This window comes from Sus scrofa, chromosome 7, assembly GCF_000003025.6.
Source record: "Sus scrofa isolate TJ Tabasco breed Duroc chromosome 7, Sscrofa11.1, whole genome shotgun sequence".
Taxonomy (NCBI): Eukaryota; Metazoa; Chordata; class Mammalia; order Artiodactyla; family Suidae; genus Sus; species Sus scrofa.
This window is the reverse complement of record NC_010449.5, coordinates 87,623,955-87,648,029: the sequence shown is the minus strand read 5'-3', so window position 1 is coordinate 87,648,029 and position 24,075 is coordinate 87,623,955. Positions and strand designations below refer to the sequence as shown.

The following is a 24,075-nucleotide window of genomic DNA, read 5'->3' as shown; positions in this document are numbered from 1 at the left end:
GGATATTTCTTTGCCATACATTTCTAGATGTAAAATTGTATAGCCACCTCATAACAAAGTTAGAAAAGCTGGCATTCTCATAGCAGAAGCTGAGCTGTAATAAACCTGCACTATTGCCAAAAGCTAGATAAATTCTAACAAAAGAATCCATAACACAAATTGTCTGGTGTTGAAAAATCTCTTGCTTACTTTACATTTCATTCTTGTGTAAGACATGATCCCTTTCATGGGTTAATCAATGCTTCCAAGGGCTTCTTTAACCACTTACTCTTTATTCCCTCGTCTTACTGACTGAAGGCTCATTCATTTGATTTGAATCTAATATCTAACCAAGATTTTCTCCACCTTTTTCAGAATTTCCGCATTTCATAACATTCTCCTCTTTCCTTTCTCTGTACTTCCAGGGCATAGCCTTCAATAGCAGAACAAATCAGGCCAGCCAGCAAGCTGCCAAGTCTTGCAAGCCCCTTGTCAAGGAAAACAGCTGGACCCATTTCTAATCAATGTCTCCCAATACAACACCTCTGAATCGGTGAAGGAGACCAGACCAGAATTTGAAATTTTCCCAAGACTTCTAATAGACATTGAATGCAAAAGGATACTTAGGTTGCCCTTGAGACAAAGAGGAAAAATACAGGTGTCACTTTCATCCAAGGAGTCTACATTTAAACTTTGGTACATATAATGGATGATGGTTATTGAAATAGTCCAAACTTCTATCACAGTGCAAGGGATATAGTGTGAGAGGTAACCAAGCAGTCCCAGAACTAAGGAATGGATGACTACAGATATCAGGACAACTATGGGGGCTATGCCCCCAGTGACAACTACTATCGTGGCAATGAGTCCAATCCAGAAGAAGATGCACAGAGTGATGTTACAGAAGGCCATGATGAGGAGGATGAGATCTATGAGGGCGAGTACCAGGGCATCCCTCACCCAGATGACATCAAGGCCAAGCAGACCAAGATGGCACCCTCCAGGGCGGATGGTCTTCGGGGCCAGGAAGACCTGATAGCTGAGAGGATGGAAGATGAGGAGCAGCTGGCCCACCAGTATGAGACCATCATTGATGAGTGTGGCCACGGGCGCTTCCAGTGGACCCTCTTTTTTGTTTTGGGTTTGGCCCTGATGGCTGATGGGGTAGAAGTGTTTGTGGTGAGTTTTGCCCTGCCCAGTGCAGAGAAGGACATGTGTCTGTCCAGTTCCAAGAAAGGAATGCTCGGTAAGTAGAAATCTTCAAAGATCATTCTCTTCGTGGCATTAAAAAGTGAAAGGGAAAAATTTGTAGAGCACCTGTCATTGTTAGGCATTTTAAATCTATCACAATGTCCCTGCAGCATTATCATTTTGCATCCATTTTGTCATTAAGGTATTTTTATCTCAGAGAAATTAGTAGGCAGAAATTTACGTAGCTTGTAAGTATTGGAGCTTGGATTTCTATCCAGATCTGTCTGACTCCCAACCTCTTAGTTCTTTTTTCCAAGTCTTTTTTTTTTTTTTAAATTGAAGTATAGTTGATGTACAACATTATATAAGTTACAGGTACACAATATAGTGGTTCACTTTTTTTTTTGTCTTTTTAGGGCCGCCCCCGCGGCATATGGAGATTCCCAGGCTAGGGGTCGAATTGGAGCTGTAGCTGCTGGCCTCCACCACATAGCTCACAGCAATGCCAGATCCTTAACCCTCTGAGAGAGCCAGGGATCAAACTGCGTCCTCATGCATGCTAGTCAGATTCGTTTCTGCTGAGCCATGACGAAAATTCTGTGATTCACAATTTTTAAAGGTTATGCCTTTTTCCAAGTCTTATTCCCACACTGAGAGTCTGATTTCTGTCTTCTTCATATTTTTTTTTTTTTTGTCTTTTGTCTTTTTGTTGTTGTTGTTGTTGTTGTTATTGTTGCTATTTCTTGGGCCGCTCCCGCGGCATATGGAGGTTCCCAGGCTAGGGGTTGAATCGGAGCTGGAGCCACCGGCCTACGCCAGAGCCACAGCAACGCGGGATCCGAGCCGCGTCTGCAACCTACACCACAGCTCACGGCAACGCCGGATCGTTAACCCACTGAGCAAGGGCAGGGACCGAACCCGCAACCTCATGGTTCCTAGTCGGATTCGTTACCCACTGCACCACGACGGGAACTCCTGTCTTCTTCATATTAAACGATCTTCCATATCCAAATGACAAATTTTGTGGGGGGCAGGCCAGAGGTCTCTTCTACTCAGTCCTTTTCTCTGCATCCTTCCAGAATCTGATAGCATCTGCTCCTGGTTTCTCTTGTATGTAAGTGTCAGTGGGCTGAATGCTTGTGTGCCTTGATGATGAATGCTGGGCTGAGCCCACCCACAGAGCCCCTGCAGGCTGTTGGGAATCACACAGTGAAGCACAGATGGATTCTGCAGGATGGAGGGCCAGCTTTGCAAGTCAGTGATGAGACTAGCACCAGCAGAGCCAAACATCAGATATCAGGGCTTGAGGCGGAGAGGTTTTGTGAAGTTTGAGAGAGGATGGGCAAAGACAGTGTGGCATAGGAGGGATTCATCAAAACATACACAGGGCTTGTCTTGGTCATTAAAATCCTTCCATTCTCTAAATTTAGAGTCCATGCACTCTGATTGTTTAGCAAACATACAGTTACAGAGAACTTACTGTGAGTCAGATTCTTACTCAAGACTGAGGCATAGTTATGGCCCTCAAGAACTCAATATCAATCTAGAGACTTAGTTCATTCATTCGACAAATATTTCTTACATGTACCATATTTTAGTCTTTGTGCCCAGGCCTTGGGGAGAAAATATTGAACAAGGTGGATGTAGTCTTTGCCTTTCAAAGAATTTATGTAAAGCAAGATGAACAGGCATTAATAAACACGGAGAATAATTTGATGTAGGGACACGTGCTATGAAATGCTTGGTGTCATTCTGGTCCCAATGCCTGCTTTTGAACAGGGATTGGTAAACATTTTCTTTAAAGGTCCAGATGGTCTTTGTCACCACTACTCAATATTGCCTTTAGGACAAAAGCATCCTTAGACAGTATGTAAAAAAAATGGGCACAATTGTGTTCCAATAAGACTTTATTTATAAAAAAAATACAGTAAGCTGAATTTAACCTATGGGTTATAGTTTGTTGGCCCCTGATTTAGAGCCACAATAAATAAGATTGGAATATAAAATAAAGAAAATGTCTGCATAAAGAATTGTCCCTGGAGGCTTTTAAAAATTGTTTTATTCATTCTGGCTTCATTAAAGGGACATTTAAAATGAAGAGAACTGTCAGATATGGCTATCAGGGAACCAGAGAAGAAGTATATACAAACAAAAGAAATGAATTGAGAAGATGTCACCCAGAGTTTTTACACACTAACAAAATGCTATTTTTTATTTCAATTTATTTGTTAATTTTTTATGGCCACACCCATAGCATATGGAAGTTCCTGGGCCAGGGATTGAATCCAAGCCACAGCTGTGACAACACCAATCCTTACCCAGCTGTGATTGAACCTAAGCCACTGTTGTCAGATTCTTAACCCACTGTGCCACAGAGAGAACTCCAAATTTTATTTTTTTTAAATTATTTTTATCAACAAAATTCTACCATGTTTCTTTAAGTTGCAGTAGATTTTTTTTAGTAAGGGCAAAAAAACAAAACAACCCCCCTGACCAAACCAAACCATCCCCAGTTGATCTAAACATTTCTGAGGCCATTATTTTGTTTTGTGGTATTCTCAACTGAAACCCAGGCCCCCGTTAGTCCAAACTGGTCATGTCAGTAACGATTTCATGTCCTCTTGGTCTCTCCACCATCCTAGTGCATGGCAACCTCATTAACAGAGCAGTAGCATGGTTACAGCTCCTGTTGGCTCCCAGGGAAACTCTGGAGTTGAAGGAACATGGCCCCAATCTGGAAAGCACACATTTGTGCAATCTTGCTTTCAATGTTTACCATGAAGATGAGCTATGACTCAGGCCAAGAGGGACAGGCAGCAGACCCCTGAGCAGAGATGGACACCCAATGCATTTGGGGGCTCCCCTTGTGATCAGGAGATAAGGATCTAGATGGATCCAGGAAGGTAGGTCATTGGAGGGTCTCATGAGACCAGCTTTTCTGCATACTGTCTCATGTCAACCTTGTAGTCAACTTGGTACTTGGAGATCTTTATCCCATTTCTGCACATCAGGAAGCAGGCTCAGAGAGCTGTATTTAATGTCACACAGTAATTGCTGGAGCTGGAATTTCAACCCAGGTCTTTCTGATTTCAGGGTCTGTTCTCATGTTGCTATACCACACTGCCTTTCTGAAACAGGTCATGCCATGGGGCAGGCCTTCTCTCCATGTCATCAAGTACCCTGTAGATTGCTTGAGCACCATGGGTTGCTTCCAACAGAGGTAACATGGTCTGAGGAATAATGCTATGGGCACTGGGGTCTGGCCACTAGGATTTGACAACAGGCTCTGTCTTTCATCTGCCAGTGACCTCATCACTTCTTTAATAATCAGTTTTCCATATATGGAATATGGTAATGATACATCTGTTGTGAGGATTAAATGAGATAACACTGGTAAAGCAAACAGCCTTCCATCTTGGCTCAACTACTCTTAGTTCTTGTTACTTTGTATTTTGACCATCTCCCTTTAAAGCATTTGCAGTAGATTATAGTTGCAGTGGGAGATAATGGAGCAGCATGAATGCTGGAGCCAGGTGGCCTGGTTTGAGTCCTTGCTCTGCCAGTGCTTAAGAGGATGACTTTGAGAGAATTGCTTAGCTTCTCTGTGCTGTGGTTTCCTTCTCTGAAAAATGGAGCTACTAATGGTATCTACCTCACAGTGTTTTTGAGGGCTAAATGAATTTAATGCATTTAACTTGCCTAAAACAGTGCCTGCACATAGTAAGTGCTCAGGATATCTTAGTTATTGTTGTTGAGGTTATTATTACTAAATTGATTGCTTTATTATGATACTGATGATGACTCACCCAGATTCAGGACTAGATTTTCACAGGTGCACCGCCTATTTCTTTCACCCCAAATTATTTATAGTAGACTTTCAAGGTCAAGCTTCCCTTCTTTGTCTGGTGCAAGGCCTTTTCTGTTTAAGTGCTAACCCAGTTCTTTCTCTCCTTCCTCTTCCTAGCTTTTTTTTTAAGACAATTTTTTAGAGCATTTTTCGGTTCACAGACAACTTGAGAGGAAGGTACAGAGGTTTTCCTTATGCCCCTGTCTCCTATTATCAACATCCTCTACCAGAGTATACATTGTTACAATTGATGAACCACACTGACAATCATAATCACCCAAAGTCCACAGTTTATTTTTACTCTAGGGTTCAATCTTGGTGTTATACATTCAGTGGGCTGGACAAATATATAATGACATAAATGCATCATTACAGTATCATACAGAATATTTCACTGCCCTAAAAATCCTTTGTGCTCTACTATTCATCCCTCCCTCTTTTCCCTAATCCCTGGAAGCCACCAATTTTTATTCAATGTATCCATAAGGTTTTTGTCTTTCCAAAATTTCATATAATTGGACTCATACAGGATGCAGCCTTTTTAAAATGGCTTTTTTTGCTTGTTAATATGCATCTGAATTTCCTCCGTGTCTTTTCATGGATCAAGAGCTCTTGTCTTTTCAGTGTTGAATAATATTTCATTGTCTGGATGTACCATAATTTATTTATCTATTCACCTACTGAAGGACATCTTGGTTGTGTCCAAATTTTGACAGTTAAATGAATAAAGCTGTTACCAATATCCAGGTGCAGGTTTTTGTGTAGACATAGTTCTCAATGCCTTTGCGTAAGTACCAAAATGTGTGATTGTTGGATTGTTTGGTAAGAATAAGTTTGCTTTTGTAAGAAACTGCCAAACTGTCTTCCAAAGTGGTTGTACCACTTTTCATTCTTAGCAGCAATGAACACAAGTTCCTACTGTTCCACATCCTCACCAGCATTTTGTATTGTCAGTGTTCTGGATTTGGTCATTCTGATAGGTATGAAGTAGTATCTCATTGTTTTAATTTGCATTTCCCTGATGACACATGATGTGGAACATTTTTCTATAGACTTACGTGCATCTGCATATCTTCTTTTTTTTTTGTATATCTTCTTTAGTGTGGTGTATATTAAGGTCTTTGGGCCATTTTTAAATCAGATTGTTTTACCATTGTTGACTTTAAAGAGTTCTTTGTAGGTTTTGGATAATAGTCCTTTATCAGATGTGTCTTTTGCAAACATTTTCTACCAGGTCACATTTTTATTCTGTGACCTGTCTTCTCATTCTCTTAACTTTCTTTATTTTAAAAAGAAATTGAAAGTAGTGCCTCTGGACTTGACTCCTAGTTGATGTTCTAGGAAAAGAATTCAGAAAGAGAATTCCCCCTACCCCCAAATTCAGGCCTCAAATCATAGACTATTTTTGATATTTTCTTTCTGGATGTGGATAAACCTGCTCAGAAAATAAAGGAAGCATCCCCAGGCCAGGTAACAAAAACATCTAAGTGCCGCTGTGCCACTTTGCTGAGCTTTTAGAAAGATGAAAGTTTGCTTCCTTCAAGGGTTGTGTTTAATGGGTCACTTGTCTAGAACTGTCTCACCTGGGGAAAAAAATTCCTGTGAAAATGTTGGGGGAAAAAAAATTGTCCATGGCCATGCAAGTCAGGCAAGTCCTAGTGCTCAGAGAGTTTTATTCTGATGGTGAAAATATAGTTTACACAAGAAATATAAAATATCAACCAGCGCTTTGCAATTATGCAATGCAGTGTTTGATATTACACCTTTAATTGAAATATGAAGAAAATAGAGGCAGTGTAAGAGATAGAGTCTGAGGTCTGCAAGTTCTAGAGTTAAGTGGCTTTTTTTTTTTTATATCTGCTCTATTGTTTAATGGTGGTGTGACCTTGTGCTGATCTGGAGTCTTCCTCTAAAGTCTTCCATGATTTGAGGTGGTTGATGAATGAATCTGTATTTCTTTTTAATTCTTTTCAAGTATTGTTTATGTCTTTTCTAGTTATACGTAGAAAAAAACTTTCAAAATACTTAAAGATAGGAAAATTAGGACTATCTGGTATGATATTTGAAAAAGCAAACAACATAGAATCATTGGCATCTCAAAGCTTTGTTTCCTTACAGCTAGGATAGCACTAAATATTGATGACAGGCAGGGCAAGCCATCAGCATCCTCCTCTGCCTGCATTTGGTAAATTGACACTAAAGTTTTCCCATAATTGTAAAAAATACCCCTTCAGCTGGAACTGTGGATGATTCCCACCTTCACATTGATCAAAAGAAAGAGAGTCCCCATTTTTAGGCAAGATTTCCACTTTTGCCTTCAGAATTTTGATTTCTTGGATGGGTTTAGTTGCTTGGTGGATATTTTATTGGCTGTTAGTTTTTCTTGCCTCTGCAGCGGGAGTCTTAGGCTTTAGACAATGATTTAAAACCTAATGGGGGACCCCTGAGGCTTGGTGTCTGTGTGAGCTAAGGAAGGACAGGGAGCAATGTCAGATGGGGTGGATTCATTAGAATAAATTATGCACTGAGTTTCCATAGCAGCTCAGAGATGGATGTATTGCTTACAATCTTGAAAGATTATCCTTTAATTGTTTTATATGCAAATTTGAGTTGAGCACCAGGGAAGAACATTTAATTTATGAGCCACTTTTTCTTTAATCCTGAATTCAGAATGTCAATTCCTGAAAGGAGAGGTCACTCTATACCCCAGAGCCTGGCACAAAATATGTGCTCAATAAATACTTAACCCTCATGGAGACAAATACTCATGATGATGAAATCAGTCACTAGGAATTTTCATATAATCCTTTTGTATTTGATTTATATACATTCATATCTACATCTTTTAGATCATTTAGATTATTTTTAAAAAATGGATACAAAGGAAATTAAATGTAGCACAGAAACAGACTCAAAGACTTTGAAAACAAACTTGTGGGTACCCAAGGAGACAGGCGGAGGGGGGAAGGATGGATTGGAGATTTGGGATTGGCATATGGTCACTGAGGTATATGGAATGACTGGTCAAGAGAGACCTGCTGTATAGTAAAGAGAACTCTACCCAATATTCTGTGATAATCTGTGTTGGAAAAGAATCTGAAAGAGAATCACTATGTGTACATGTGTAACTGAATCACTTTGTTGTGTAGCAGAAACGATCACAGTGTTGTAAATCAGCTATGCTTCAATACAACTTTGAAAAATGGAAAAAAAAAATGGAGTTCCCCTCGTGGCTCAGTGGTTAGTGAACCAGACTAGCATCCATGAGGACGCGGGTTTGATCCCTGGCCTCACTCAGTGGGTTAAGGATCCGGCGTTGCTGTGAGCTGTGGTGTAGGTTGCGGACGCCACTCAGATCCCGAGTTGTTGTTATTCTGGTGTAGGCCGGTGGCTACAGTTCCGTTTGGACCCCTAGCCTGAGAACCTGCATATGCCATGGGTGCGGCCCTCAAAGAAAAAGGAAAAAAAAAAAAAGAGAGAACAGAATGAAACCAAGGGCTCCCTTAACAGTCTACACTGACTGCTATATTTAGGAGTGTGGACTTGATTCTATAAGCAGTGGAGAGCTGATTAATGGGGAGTTATTAGATGCCTTTGAGGAAGGGAGTGAAAAGGAGGGATCTGTGATTTAGGGTGATCCCTCTATTTCCCTTGATTTTGCTATTGGGAGTGGTTCTAGAGGAACAGAATCTTAAGAATGTGTTTTCTGAAATGGGTTCTAGAGCTTCTGGAATTAGCACTCTAATCTGATTAGATTTAAATACGCTTTTTTTTTTTTTTTTTTTTTTCTTTTTAGGGCCGAACCCACAGCATATGCAAGTTCCCAGGCTAGGGGTGAAATCAGAGCTGCAGCTGCCGGCCTACACTGCACCCACAGAAATGTAGGATTTGAGCCATGTCTGTGACCTCTACCACAGCTCATGGCAATGCTGGATCCTTAACTCAAGGAGCGAGGCCAGGGATCGATCGAACCTACATCCTCATGAATACTAGTTGGATTTGTTACCACTGAGAAACAATGGGGACTCCATTTGACTCTAAAGAGCATTTCTTGTTCAGGGCATGATGTGACCATAGAGATACTGAAAATATCATCATTAAATACTCCTATTCAAATACTTAGAAGAGGTAAGGGGAGTTCCTGTCGTGGCGCAGTGGTTAACGAATCCGACTAGGAACCATGAGGTTGCGGGTTCGATCCCTGCCCTTGCTCAGGGGTTAACGATCCGGCGTTGCTGTGAGCTGTGATGTAGGTTGTAGACGCGGCTCGGATCCTGCGTTGCTGTGCCTCTGGCATAGGCTGGTGGCTACAGCTCCGATTAGACCTGGGAACCTCCATATGCCGGGGAGCGGCCCAAGAAATGCCGAAAAAAAAAAAAAAAAAAAAAAAAGAAGAGGTAAGGATCTCGGTGACCATTTTTGTTGTTGTTGTGTGGTGCCTCCAGGCAGCAATGACTTCCATGTTATTTCCCTTCACAAGTAGCATGACATGATAGAAGACTAAGAGGGGCTGGGAATCAGCCATATTTTCTTTACTTCTAAATGTTTATAGATGACCGTTTTTGTCAAACTAACTTTTGTCAAATTTACCAGTATGAGATTGATAAATCTCTCCTAATGTCACTGACAATGAGAAAAGAAATGAATGAGCTCAGGACTCGGATTCCCAGCGCATAAATGACCTGGAAAGCTACACGTCTGCCCTGAAAGAGACCTTTAGTGTCTTTATGAGATTGCTGACAACCCAACCCAGAATCTCATCCTCTGAGTGGCTGAACTACAGCACAGGTTGAGTCCCCAGCCTCACACAGGGTCTGCCGTTAAAGTAAAGGTGTTGATAGGGAAGAAATGGGATCTTGGAAGCTGACATGGGGATGAGGCTGGGGACATGGAACTCCTAAATTCTGATGAGTTTTCTTTGCCAGTAGAAGCAGCCTCTCCACCATCTTGAGGGGGATTAACCTTGCATTGATGAGGAAGCTCTAGTGGCCTCCCCTCTAGATAGCTGCCTTACAAGACACAGTTGATTCTCCTCAGGACCCCTCCCCTCCGCCAACCCCTCTTTTCTTCTGGACTTCTAACTACACTCAAGTCCCTGCAGACCCCTAAAAATGAGGTTAAATATGGGACCCATGAGGAGGTTTACTATACAGCAAATGAAGTATTGGTTTTTCTAATTTACACAGAAACTCAGGGAGTATCTGAGGGAATGAATATTAAGGGTAAGGGTAATGGTGAAAGAACATATGGTTGGATTGGGCCAGGTTAATTGGTATGGACCCAGTCAAAAGAGATTCCATATTTAATGTTAAAGCTTGAGAGGTTAGAAAGGGTTATAACAGTTTGATTGGTTGGCTAAAGCATGGACCAAAAGTTGGCCCAGAGTAAGTGGACCTGAATGCCAGACCTGCCTTGATTTATTGTAGAGGAGGAGACTCAAAGGCTTAGGGAGCTCAGCATGTTAGAAGGGGTTTGTCATTTAAGACCTATTTACCCACCTCGGGAGGGTCCACAGGACACACCTTTCACCAGGACTGTAAGAATAAATTTGTCAGGGGAATCTCTGGCATTTTTGAAGTGCTCTGTGAACACTTCTAAATATAAACCAGACCTCTCAGTGGGGACTTCAGTGACTGAATTAAGAAAGCTAAATTCAGTGGGAGTAATTGGATCCTGGATAGCAGGGGCCAAGTGGCAGCACTTAACCACCAAAGGCAAGGTGGGTGTGATTACTCTAGTGGACAGCAGAGTCAAAGAGCAATCAGAATAGGCTGACTCTTGTACACTGGGGTGTTCCCAGATGTGAAATAGATAGGGAGCCTATTGAATTCTCATTTGATCTGTATAAGCAGAAAAAAATTCCAGGTCAAGTGAAGAGAAGTCTAATATGTCTCATAAAAACAGAGTCATAGCCCCTCAATCAATCCTCAGATTTGAGTCAGTTTATAGACTCAAAACCCATGAGTGAAGGGGAAGTTGGGTCTCCTTAAGGAAAGATCCCAGTACACTATTAAAATTTAATACAGGTTAATTTTTCTCCAGTCTTCCCCAAGAGATCTGTGACCTTTTACCAGGGTGACTGTGCATTGGTGAAAAGGAAATAATCAGACCTTTTGAAGAATACTGACAGTGGATCTGACTGACACTAATTCCAGAAGACCCAAAACATCACTGTGGTCTATTATTCAGACTAGGAACTAATGGAGGTCAGGTGATCAATGGAGTTTTGGCTCAGATCCATCGCACAGTGGGCGCAGTAGTTCCCCAACCCACCCTGCTGGGTACTTCCTCAGGACTGGAATGCCTTATTGGAATAGGCATACTTAGCGATTGGCAAAATCCTCACGGGTTTGATGAAGAATGGATTATCAGGGAGAGAGACTAGAGGTGGAAGATCTGGCAGAAGTTTATTGGAGCAGTCTGAGGGAGGAATGTGTAATTCCTGGATTAGTATGTAGAAGAAATAGTTGAAGCTGTTTGAGAGTTTTGAAAAATTGAGACTGTTATATAGAGCTTTAAAATATTTCTGCTATAAGCACCATTTTTTTGGCCTTGACAGCAGCATGCAGAAGTCCCCGGCCAGGAATTGCACTTATGCCACAGCAATGACCCAGGTCACAGTAGTGACAACACCAGATCCTAACCTGCTGACCACCAATGAATTCCACCATTTTTTCTTAATATATGCAAGGAAGAAAACAGATGACTTATGCAAAGAAGACAACCCCTCTTTAAGAGATACACGTTTTTACACAGCTAGTTGTGTGTAGTATAATAAGATCAGTGAATTCACAGTCAGAGGGTTGACTGTTACAAAGCTAAGTGAATTCAATTTTCTGTAACAAACACACAGTGAATAAAAACAATCTCCCATACAACCAACCAATGCACCAGCCAACCAAGCAATGAAAAAACTAGCATCACAGCCTCAAGATTAAAAGTTATTTTACAATTAACCATGGAGTTAAGAAAATCTTGCAGGAAACTTCTTGAAACAAAACCCTCGCTTTTATGATGTGGGATACAGATTAAGTATGGATTTAACTTTGAGCGAGGCACTTTTCCCACTTGTCTACAGCTATTTTGTTTTTTTGTGCCTTTCAACTTAGTCTTACATCAAAGGACAGAGCCTACCTCCGTCTGAAAGCACTTGTGTCAACAACTTCTAATTATTAACGACTTGTTCAAACTTATGGGTCCTGGATTTCTACTCTGATTTTAATCATGATTGAATCAAAGCTATTTGGAACTTGTATGTGTGCAGGTTTTAGTTTTACAGGGAGTAAACAGCATTGTCTGGAGAGAGATGAAGAAAAAGGAGGACGAGGGGAGGAAGAAGAGGGGGGAAATCCATATATTTATTTATATGGATTCACCTATGTTTATATTTGCCCCCACCATGGAACTTCAGTAAATTATAAAGAGATCAGAAGGCTATTAATCCAGATATTTTGTTTGTTTGTTTGTTTTTTTTGTCTTTTTAGGGCTGCACCCCTGGCATGTGGAGGTTCCCTGGGCTAGGGGTCGAATTGAAGCTGTAGCTGCTAGCCTACATCAGATCCACAGGAATACAGGATCCAAGCCACGTCTGCGACCTACACCACAGCTCAGCAACACTGGATCCTTAACCTGCTGAGCGAGGCCAGGGATCGAACCCGTATCCTCATGGATGCTAGTCAGATTCATTTCTGCTGAGCCACCATGCGAACTCCCCACATATTTGAAAATATAACCTTCAGACCATGGAAAATACAACAGTAATGAATAGGAGGAATACCTAAGTCAACTGTTATATTTATTGAGAATGAAGGTAAAGTTACAGGGTCAGGCATGGGCTGGAGATAATATATACATGCGGTCTTACATGGAGTTTATATCATTCCATGAACAAGTATATGCAAGCCTTTGACATCAGTGGCCCATTCTTTCACAGAATCATAATGGACTTTGTTCCAGCTCTCCGTTGCTGCATATCAAACAAACAAATGTATACTCCTGTAGCACCAACCCTCCCACATCATTTACTTTGCTCATGAACCTTCAGTCTTGGTGGATACCTGGGCTCTGCTCCACTCAGCATGATCTGGGGCAGCAGGAAGACGGGGGCTGGAGTCATCTGAAGCTCAGTCACGCACGTGTCTGGTGCTCAGGCTGGGAAGACTCAAACAGCTGGGGCTGTTTACATGCTACATGTTGTCTCCACATGATCTTTCCAATGTGGCAGCTTTAAGGGAGTTGGATTTCATACTTATTAGCTCAGGGTGTCCAAGGAGCCTATCCCGAGAGAGAGAATGACAAATAAAAGTCCTATTGTCTTTTGTCCAAAGCCTGAGAAATCAAGGCATGTTATTTCCTTTGCATTCTCTTTACTGAGGCTGTTACAAAGACATTTCTTTTTTGGCTGTGCCCGTGGCATGTGGAAGTTTCTGGGCCAGGGATCGAACCTACACCACAACAGTGCACCAAGTCACCGCAGTGACAACACAGATCCTTAACCCCTAAGGCATAGACTTTTTTTTTTTTTTTTTTTTTTTTTTTTTTTTTTTTTACTTAAACAGCTCTCTGGTGATTCCGTTGTGCAACCAGGGTAGAGAACTAAATAGTTAACACAGAGACTCAGGGTCAGTAGATGCTGCTGAGTTGTCAGGGGTTTTGCTTATTGTGCTACGTAGGAATTATCCCCAGATGGCTTTCTTCTTGTGTTTGTGGTGGGATATTTGCCCATACCTTGACCAGCTTTAAAAAAATGGAGTTGTACCCCAAATCTTGTTTACATTTGGGCAGTGCTTCAGGATTATCAGTGATTTTCATAGATACATTTGATCTTTAAGTGACCCTGTGAGGTGGTCAGCGTGGTGATCCCCAGTTTACAGAGTGGAGGAAGAGCTGCTCGGAGATCTTAAGCATGCAGTTCCTAAAGTAGTCTTCTTGGCCTGTGTTGTCATTCACTACCTACACTCGTGTTCACTGTGGGTTACTTAGTAGTGGTGAGCTTGGATGGTGTATTTTCTTATGTACAGATTTCTTCATTCAGAGAAAGCAAAGGGAACCAATGCTAACAGGTCTATTATTTCCCAGTGCTGGTACAACATCTTGTTATATTTCTTTTAAATTAAAAGTAAATTTTAATAATTATACTACCACCAGCAAGAGCTACAACTTTTTTTATATAATTTTTTTTTCATTATAGCTGGTTTACAGTGTTCTGTCAATTTTCTACTGTACAGTATAGTGACCCAATTATACATATATGTATAGATTCTTTTTTCTCACATTATCATGAAGAGCTACAACTTGATAAGCTCTTTTGTATAGGTATTTTTATTTTTATTTTATTTTATTTTTTGCTTTTTAGGGCCACTCCTGTGGCATATGGAAGTTCCCAGGCTAGGGGTCGAATCAGAGCTACAGCTGCTGCCCTACACCAGGGCCACCACAACACAGGATCCGAGACGCGTCTTCAACCTACACCACAGATCATGGCAATGCTGGATCCTTAACCCACTGAGCAAGGCCAGGGATTGAACCTGCATCCTCATGGATCCTAGTTGGGTTTGTTAACTGCTGAGCCACAAAGGGAAATCCTGTACTAGGCATTTTATATGTAACATTTCTGATCCTTAGAACAACCTGCAAGGGAAGCATTATTTTTGCTGTTTTGCAAATGAAAAACTTAGTCTCTAAGAGGTTAAAGTAACTGTGAAAACTGGTTAGTAATGGTTCCAGGAGTTGAAACCAGTTATGTCTGACTTCAGCGTCTATTGCTTCTCCTTTATTTTACCATCCTGCCTGTGGAAGATGTTTCTAGGTGCCCTTTTTGTATGTAACCTTGAACAATCTTTTATGCAAAATGAATCACTCCATCGGAGTGCTGAAGTCAGTTACAGTTTATTTTTGTAGGCGAGACAGTGATGTAGTCCACATTCCAACCAGCTGGACCAGAATTTCACCAGGGATCTGCAGTGATCTGAAGCCTAGACTGTCGGCCCAGAACAGGTTATATCAGAGAGCTGAAGAGCAATACTGCCATCCTCCCACGGAAAGGGTCCCAAGAAATGCTCCATCTCCCTGTTTAGACCAGAGCAGCAGAGGCACAAAGGACTTCCCTGTCCCACTCTCTTCCGGGAATCACATCAGACAGCAGAACACTCATGTCCAATATGGTGTTCATGACTGCACAGCTAAGTGGCCCTTTGCAGGCCAGCAGGTATAAAATCTCTCTGTGTTTACAATCTTATGCACAAGCCCAGATGAGTTGGTTTTCACTTTTTAAAGGATTGATTTCATTTCCAGAGAAGGAGCTTGAAAGTCTCAGATATTAGCAGGGCAGAGAGGAGGAAAGGGAGAGGAAAATAGATGGTCTTGGAAATGTAATAGGCTTTGACCCTGAACAGACTGAATGTGAACACCCTTCTCTCCATGGGGACTAGCCTGGGATGATCAAATGTGCAGAGTGAGCATTTTCTGTTTCACGCTGGAGACTTTGCTGACTCAGAGGCATACATCAATCTCCACTGGGGATGTGTAGCAAATAGCCCAAAGAAGTTGCATCCTTTCCTTGGCTTTTCTGCCTTACCTCTCCTTGAGTCCCAGAAGGGTAAGTCATCCTTCAAAAGAGATGTGACAACAGATTTTAAGGCATTAGCCATTACTCACAACATTATAGAATTATCTAATCTTAGAAGTGGAAGAGACAAAGGAGAACTCCTAACATGCCCTTCATTTCCAATTGGAGGAAACCTAACCCCAAGGAGGAAGTGAGTTGGTCAAGGTCACATGCTCTGAGAGCAGGTCCTGGGCCCCCAACTACTGGCACAGAGCTCTTTCCTCTCCATGGAGCTGTCTTGCCTTTTGCTCTTAGGGAATGACTATATAAATCAATCAAATGATCTTTCATCTGTACTATTTCTTTTTTAGGAGGTAGTATGTGTCTAAGCTGCATTCAACTGCTGGTATTAATGACTGGATAATGAAGATGTTTTATTCGTTACTTGTCAAGAATTCTTACAGTATGTGGTTCCTGGGTTGGGCCAATGGCTTATCAATATCAGGGCATGAGGTCTGACATTTCTGTGATTCTCCTGGCCTTTCCCTCATAGTCATAAGATGACCCCCAGAGCACTATGCTCTTCATCGACCTGTAAAGGCTTTCCAAGCAGGAAGTATGAGAGACTGTGCCAAGAAAGTGACTCTTCTTCAAAGTTCTCTCTTTTGGTGGCAAAAATATTGCCCAGAAACCTTTGACAGGCATCCCCATATGTCTTACTGCTATCCCTGAATTAGGAATTGGATTTAGATGACCATCTTAAATTAACTATGATTCATTCCCTAGGATTGGATGCATTAGTGCAGGCATGCATGCATGTGTGTGTCTGGCAGTTTCTCTGAACACATTTCAATACCTAACAAAAACCATGCTTCACTTAACAAGCAAAGAGCTGGAAAAAATTTTGCTGTAAATGTGACCAACAGAGTCTACCAGATGTGTAAGTGCTTTAAAGGTGGACTGTCTGACTTTGCATTTTGGCCCTATTGCTAACTACCTCTACCACCTTAGACAAGTCACTTAGCCTCCTAGAACTCTGGTTTCTTTATCTGTAAGATTAGGATATTATTAGTATCTACCACACGGAATCATTGTGAGGATTAAATAAGATATGCACATTAAGGCTCATTAAAATGCCCAATAAGGACCCAATAAATAGGATCTTACTTTTCATAGTCTTTATTTTATTGAATAGCTCTTTGAGGAACCAATTATTTATTGAGTGACTCATTGATGAACGACATACAAGTCCCTTCCTCATGGAGCTAACATTTTAGGGGGAAACAGTAAATGAGATGGTTCTCCACCCCCTTCCTAACCACCTTTCTTCCTTTGGCAGCAGCAAGGGGGGCTCCAGAACTCAGTGTGCTCTAGGTACGTTATTCAATTCTTTTTTTCCCCCAACACTACCAGCCTTGCCTCCAAAATTGGTTTTGAGACCTTCAGGAGTATCATTACATTCTTTATCACTGTGTGTTGGTTGCTATGAGAGGTCTAGGTTATCACCCAGACTTTCATCCCCATGTAGCACGGTACATCTCTTCTTTCCCACTCCTCAAGCTCTTTAATGTCATACCTTTTTGCTACAGCTGAAATGTATTCTCCTTCGAGGACGTTACTTAACCCTGCAGTCTTGGCGGCTATTTTCTTTCTCACACTCATGCTCCTGTACCATTGCTCCTCATGGTTCTTCCATGACTTGTACAGACCATTCTCCCTCCTTCCCCCTAAAACATCCTTTATTTGAATCTCCTGTCATCAGAGGGTATCACCTACTATGCATCCTTGTTGCAGTTGTCTCTGGCCCTCTGGGTCACATTCCCTCATTCCTTGTGATTTTAGTTCCAGGTTTACTGTCACACTCCAACACTATTTCCATTATAAATCATGGTGATTTCAATAAACTCTTTTCAACATCCTAGTTTCTTTGTTCCTTAAGGTCCTCTGCAATGATATCCCCTTTCCAATCACTTACTGTCCTGATCTTACCCTGGGTCTTATCATTATCAATAACTCCAACCCTCCACAATCCCAATGTCACTCTATCCAGTCCTCCAGCTCCCACAATTGTTCAACCCCATGACACCTAGAGCTTTTGGTCTGTCTCTCACTACACTCTTGTCCTTGCTGCATTCTTCACTGAACTTAAATTCTATGCATATTTAAAATAAAAGAAGTTTATTGAAGTACATTTGATTTAGGATTTGTTAATTTCTGCTGTACAGCAAAGTGATTCAGTGATTTTATATATATATATACACACAGAGATTCATTATACATGTATATATATGATAATGTGTGTGTATGTGTGTACATATATATATATATATATATATATACTTTTTCATATCTTTTCCATTATGGCTTATCATGGGATACTGAATATAGTTCCCTTGCTATATCTTGCTATTTATCCATCCTGCATATAATAGTTTGCATCGCTAATTTCAAACTCCCAATCCTTCCCTCTCTTCTCCCCCCTTCCCCTTGGACCACAAGCCTGTTCTCTATGTCTGTGAGTCTGTTTCTGTTTTGTAGGTATGTCTGAGCTTAAATCCTATGGATCGGAGTCATAACCATTCCCTGCATACACTATAAACTTCCTTGTGCCTTTCTTATTGTGTTCCTCACCTCTGGTTATATCTAACTCTTCATCAGTCTGTCCCTGTACCCTGTAGCTGAACATACCTGGTGAGATACACACAATGTTGTCCACTGGCCTCACTTTAAATTAATTGTCAAGAACCTCAAGGGGGCCCTTGTGCTGCCAGCCATCATCCTTCATGTCCCTGAATCACTCACTTTTCCACTCTCCTTGATGACTATTTTGTGCTTTATCCTCTGTTCTCCAATTCCCAGCACCTCCTCTTCATCCTTACCTTCAGAATAATGAACTCAGTTCCTTTCACTGAGAAAAAATAAGCAACCAGGAAAGAACTTCCACACACTTATCTTCCTAACTTCCCTTGTGCTTTCACCTTATTCTTGTTGCTGTGAAGGAGTTGTGAGGCTTACCCGTCCACTTGCACACTACATTCCCATCCCCTCTCACTTCCCCAGGGTCCACTTTCATAATTACCACTTTCCTGTTTCTCATGTATTTTTCTATATGGAATCATTCCCATCAGCACACAAGCATGATATAGTTTCTCCAATCTGGACCCCACATACAGTCTTCTCTATTCCATTATCAGTAAAAGTCATGGAATCCAAGCCCAAACTTCCCTTTCCAACTCTATTTTGAGCAGGATTTAGTCCACAGCACTCAGAAAACTGTTCTGGTCTAGATCACTGGTGAACCCTACTTGGTCAATCCAGTGGTTTGATCTCAGTCCTCAGCTTTCCTGACCTGTCAGCAGCAACCGTAAGAGTTGATCCCTCCTTCCTCCTTGACACACTTCCTTTATTGGACTCCTAGGCTATCCCTGCCCCTACTTTTCCTGCTGTTTCACTGGCCACTTTGCACATTCTCCACTGCTGATTTTTCTCACCTTCCTGGCCCTTAAATATTGGAACATTTCAGTACTCAGTCACAGAAACTCCTCCCTATTGCCACTAACTTCTATGGAGATCTGAGCCAATCTCTATATACCACCCATTCTCTTGGCTCTGCCTTTAAAAGACATCCAGAATCCAGCCACTTCTTACCACTTCCACTGCTACCTATCACCTGTCTCCAAGCTGTCAGTGGCCTTTGCTATTCTACCTGTTGGAGGAAGAGGCCACTGTGGATGAGTGGTCAGGAAAATTTTGGGCTGGAGTATGGGATGACCCAGCCATGCAAAGATCTGAATGAAAAACATGCTAGATGAAGAAATAAGCCATGTGAAGACTCAGATGGAAAAGAGCATAGGATGTCACTGTTGAGAGTGTACTCAATACCTGATCAAAAGGTAAAGAGAAAATTAAGAGTAATTATTACAGGAATAGAGAGATTGGGAGATCTTAATTTTTAGATTTTATTTCAACAAAAGTACAAACACTCGCTTCCCTAACACACTAATATTAAAACCTGCACAGATTTGTCACATAAGGTTCACAAATGGTGGATGAAAACAATTGGTGAGTAGAGGGTTTTTAAAAGCAAAAAATTTTATTTAGAAATCAGATTTCTGGCTCTTTTTTGGCACTCTAGGAATAGAGTATATTCTGCAACACAGCATCTGGCTGAAGTTAAGGAAGGCTGCTCCCTTTAGATGGGCACATAGTCCCTGTTCCTGCCGTTTGCTGTTAAGTATGCTTGTTCAACTTCGCTCCTTTGTATTACTGCTTGTCCCCCTGTAAGCATGATTTTGAAATCCTTGGGCTAAGAGGTGAAAAGACTTCATCACTTTGGAGATTTTAAAGGATTCACAAGACTCTTCTGAGTATAGTCAAGTAGGCTCTTATTTAAAGGCAAAGGAGGGAGTTTCCATTATGGTGCAGCAGAAACAAATCCAACTAGTATCCATAATGATGTGGGTTTGATTCCTGGCCTCATTCAGTGGGTTGGGGATCCAGTATTGCTGAGAGCTGTGGTGTAGGTTGCAGACATGGCTTGGATTCTATGTTGCTGTGGCTGTGGTGTAGGCCAGCAGCTGCAGCTCTGATTTGACCCCTAGCCTGGCAACTTCCATATGCTGCAGGTGCGGCCCTAAAAAGCAATAATAACAATAACAATAACAATAACAATAACAATAATAATAATAATAATAATAATAATGGCAAAGGACACAATGGAGCAGAGAAAGAGAGTGTAGGCAAGCACTGGACATTCAAGAGACATCCAGGCCCAGATCCCCAGGCCAAGTCCCCAGGTAACAAGTCTTATCCTCACATGGACTTGTTTCCAGATGGAACCACCAAGATCTATGCAATAAATTTTCACTTTGGGAGAGCTCAAAGCAGAAGTTCCCAGAGGAGTGTTCTTGTCCTTCAGGTTGTGTGATTGAGCCAGGTTGACTAACCAGTTATGCCACTGAAAACCATGAATAAACAAAGTGGCTCTAGGAATTGCCAGGGGAGTTTCCGACTTTAAACAGCACATCACAGATCTCATTGCCCTTATCTTGGCCATGAGTCAGAGCCAGATATCCAGGTGTCCCCAGAGAGAAAGATAGATCTTTTCCAGCCCGGCTTTAAATCAACTCTATGCTAACATAGAAGATAATGTTCTTGAAAGAGAAGGCAGCTGTTCAGAGTCATTATACCAAAAAGACATCCAAGTTTTGGAAGGTCATGAGTTTGACTTCTGCCAATAACCAGCCTCATCACCTTCTGATCCCCTGAAGGTGAAGCTCAGTCCTGCTGCCCCATCCAACCATCCCTAAGCACTCCAGCCATCCACTTATTCTAGGACAGCCAAGCTTGGTCCAAAACCCTCTCTCTAATCATCAACTTGCCAGAGTTCTTGCTGTGGCCCTTCTCTGAGCTCTGCCCTGCTCAGCCATTTAGCTTGTTTTCACCACTTCATTTCTGCTTTATTGTGAATGTGTTTGAAAACAGATAACTGGGATTTATTTAATCTCTATGCCCCCTTTTCATCCACATTGATATGCAGAGAATAAGGCTGAGCAAATTTCCTTGTAAAGATTTTGGTTTCCTCTTGAATCTTTTAAAAAATGGTGCAATAAAAATGTTGATGTGCAATATTATTTGTTACTAGTGTACAGTATAGTGATTCACAAGTTTTAAAGGTTGTATTTCATTTATAGTTATTATAAAATATTGGCTATATTCCCTATGTTGTACAATATACCCTGTACCTCATTTTATGTATAATAATCCCCTACCCCTACATCATCCTTCCCCTCTTCCTTCTACCTACTGGTAACCGTTACTTTGTTCTCTATATCTGTGAGTCTGCTTCTTTTTTGTTATATCCACTAGTTTGTTGTATTTTTTAGATTCTACATACAAGTGATATAATATAGTGTTTGGTCTTTCTCTGTATGACTTATTTCACCTAGCATAATACCCTCCAATTCCATCCATGTCGTTGCAAATGGCATAATTTCATTCTTTTTTTATGGCTGAGTAGTGTTCATTGTGCATATGTACTACATCTTCTTTATCCATGCATCTGTTGATAGACACTTTGGTTGCTTCCTTCTCTTCTTGATCTTTTATCAACTATACCTGTCTCACCTAGCTCTCAGCCATAATCTGTAGTTAATCAGCCCTGTAGTGATTCCCCAGGACTGGTCCTAGATCTCTTTAGACACATTGCTCCACTCTCTAGAAATGACCACAATGGCAGCCACAACTTGGGCTTTGGTGGAGTGGGTGAGGGATTGCTGAGTCCCACAGAATAATGACCGTATCTGAGATGGCCATGGTGCCCAGGAGAGCTGTCAGAGATGTCACACCTCTACCGGCTTTAGCCCAGGTGATACCTCTTCTCATCTTCAGTGAGGGATACCAAGAGGAAATCTCTGCTTTTTAGAGTTGTCTCTAGTGTGGTAGTATGTGAACAAGGCACTTTCAGGGCTCTCACTGCATCCTCAAGGAATATTTCTTTTTTTGTTTTTTGTCTTTTTTTTGTCTATTTAGGGATGCGCCCCCAGCAAATGGAGGTTCCCAGGCTAGGGGTTGAATTGAAGCTGTAGCTGCTGGCCCATACCACAGCCACAGCAACACTGGATCCAAGCTGTGTCTATGACTTACATCATAGCTCACGGCAGTGCTGGATCTTTAACCCACTGAGCAAGGCCAGGGATCGAACCTGCGTTCTCATGGATACTAGTTGGGTTCGTTAACCACTGAGCCACAACAGGAACTCCAGGGAATATTTCTTGATGCTTCTCGTTATCAGCCTGAGAGAAAATTAAGGGATATGCCAGATACCCCTTTGCCCCAGGGCTAACCTAAGTCTGGGGTAACAAACCTTGCTAGTGTCCTGATTTGTTTCTGCTACAGTTGCTTCCACCATGAGTATGGGCCCGACTCCTATTCACCAAAGACATGGCTAGGGATCTGGGGTCTGTGTATCCTTACAGGCTCACTGCTTGGCCCAGAATATTGCCTCATTCTGTATCACCTGGGATGATAAAGTCTCTAGGCTGCCCTGCAGGGTCTTTAATTTCCCTTACATATGGATGGAGAAAGGACTCCTTCCTGGTTTGAGGTCCTATCCTTACACTCTGTTGCTGAAGCAGGGGGGTCTCTCAGATTCTCCAATCTGCCTGCAGACCCCTACTTCTGGATCTGTTGGCCACATGCAGAACCTAGAACTTCAGAAGGGATGAATCTGCTATTCTATGGGGTTCTAGCTTTTCCTGAGCTGAAGAACCAAGCATGAGGGAATGTATTGCATCCTTAGGGAGAGTGTCAAATGCCTCCAACCCTGCTGTGCTTGAATAATATTGGTGCATCTTTTCTCATGGACCACTCCATAATTTGGGGCATTGAGGAATCACTCAACTGTAAACCTAGATTTCTTCCATCCATCCATTCCAATGCATATTGGAAACATTAACTTAGCTATTTCAATAATTATGGTCATAGAGGAAAACTCTTAACCACATCTGTTAAATAAAAATATTAATACTTCCCTCATATAGTTGGAATGACAAATTAAAATTATATATGTCACCTAGCCTAGTACCTAGCATAAGGTAGGATCTTAAAAGATACTAATTCCTTTGTTCCTTCCTTTCTCCTCCCCACATTTATTTCCAAATATCTTATGTGATATTTTGGAGAGTTCCAACTTTCAGTAGACTGGGAAAGTTAACCTACTTCGAAAGAGTCATTCCCTTGAGTTTATTGGACATGTGAAGTACTGGAAGAGTCCAATGCAGTGATTGCCCAGTTGGTTTCCATTAGACAAACTGTTAAAGCCAAATATTTTCTGTGCTAAGCATTTAGACCCAACAGAAAGTATTTACTTGTCCCAGAAGTTTCCAGGTATCTAGATGTCATATAAACAAAGCACTTGGCTAACTTACCCTAGGAATCTGATTTCTTAGGGATATGAAGATAGATACTCTGATGTTCTTTTTTTTTTCAATTTTTTTTTTTTTGTCTTTTTAGGGCCACACCCCCAGCATGTGGAGGTTCCCAGGCTAGGGGTCCAATCGGAGTTGTAGCTGCCAGCCTACGCCAGAGCCACAGCAATGCGGGATCCGAGCCGCGCCTGTAACCTACACCACAGCTCACAGCAATGCCAGATCCTTAACCCACTGAGCAAGGCCAGGGATTGAACCCACAACCTCATGGTTCCTAGTCGGATTCGTTAACCACTGTGCCACAATGGGAACTTTATGACATTTACTACCTTATAGATCTGTGGATTCCAGATGCTAGTCCAAGAGAACATTACCTTTTAAGAAGGCATATTTGGTTGAATAATAAAGAAGAGAATAGAAATAGTTCCACTGGGAGATGCTAATTTTTATTCCTGCAAAGCATTCAGGCAGTCAAATAAATATTGGAGTAGTTGCAGGAAAAGGGAACCTAGGATAATTAATGCATTTAATTTCTATTTATTCAAGCAAAACAATGTTAAAAATTCCTTCTTTGTCCTTGGTTA

General features: G+C 41.5%; 1 protein-coding gene across 4 annotated transcripts in view; it reads left to right on the top strand.

Annotated features, from left to right (window-relative positions):
• Nucleotides 1-24,075, top strand: part of SV2B (synaptic vesicle glycoprotein 2B) — a 202,868-nt gene that overhangs the window by 119,218 nt on the left and 59,575 nt on the right. For all 4 annotated transcript variants that reach the window (XM_001926765.7, XM_021099374.1, XM_021099373.1 and 1 more), the window contains one exon: nucleotides 405-1,225. In XM_001926765.7, coding sequence (XP_001926800.5) covers nucleotides 775-1,225 — 451 coding nt within the window. In that variant the 5' untranslated portion in view covers nucleotides 405-774. The remainder of the gene's footprint in view (nucleotides 1-404; nucleotides 1,226-24,075) is intronic.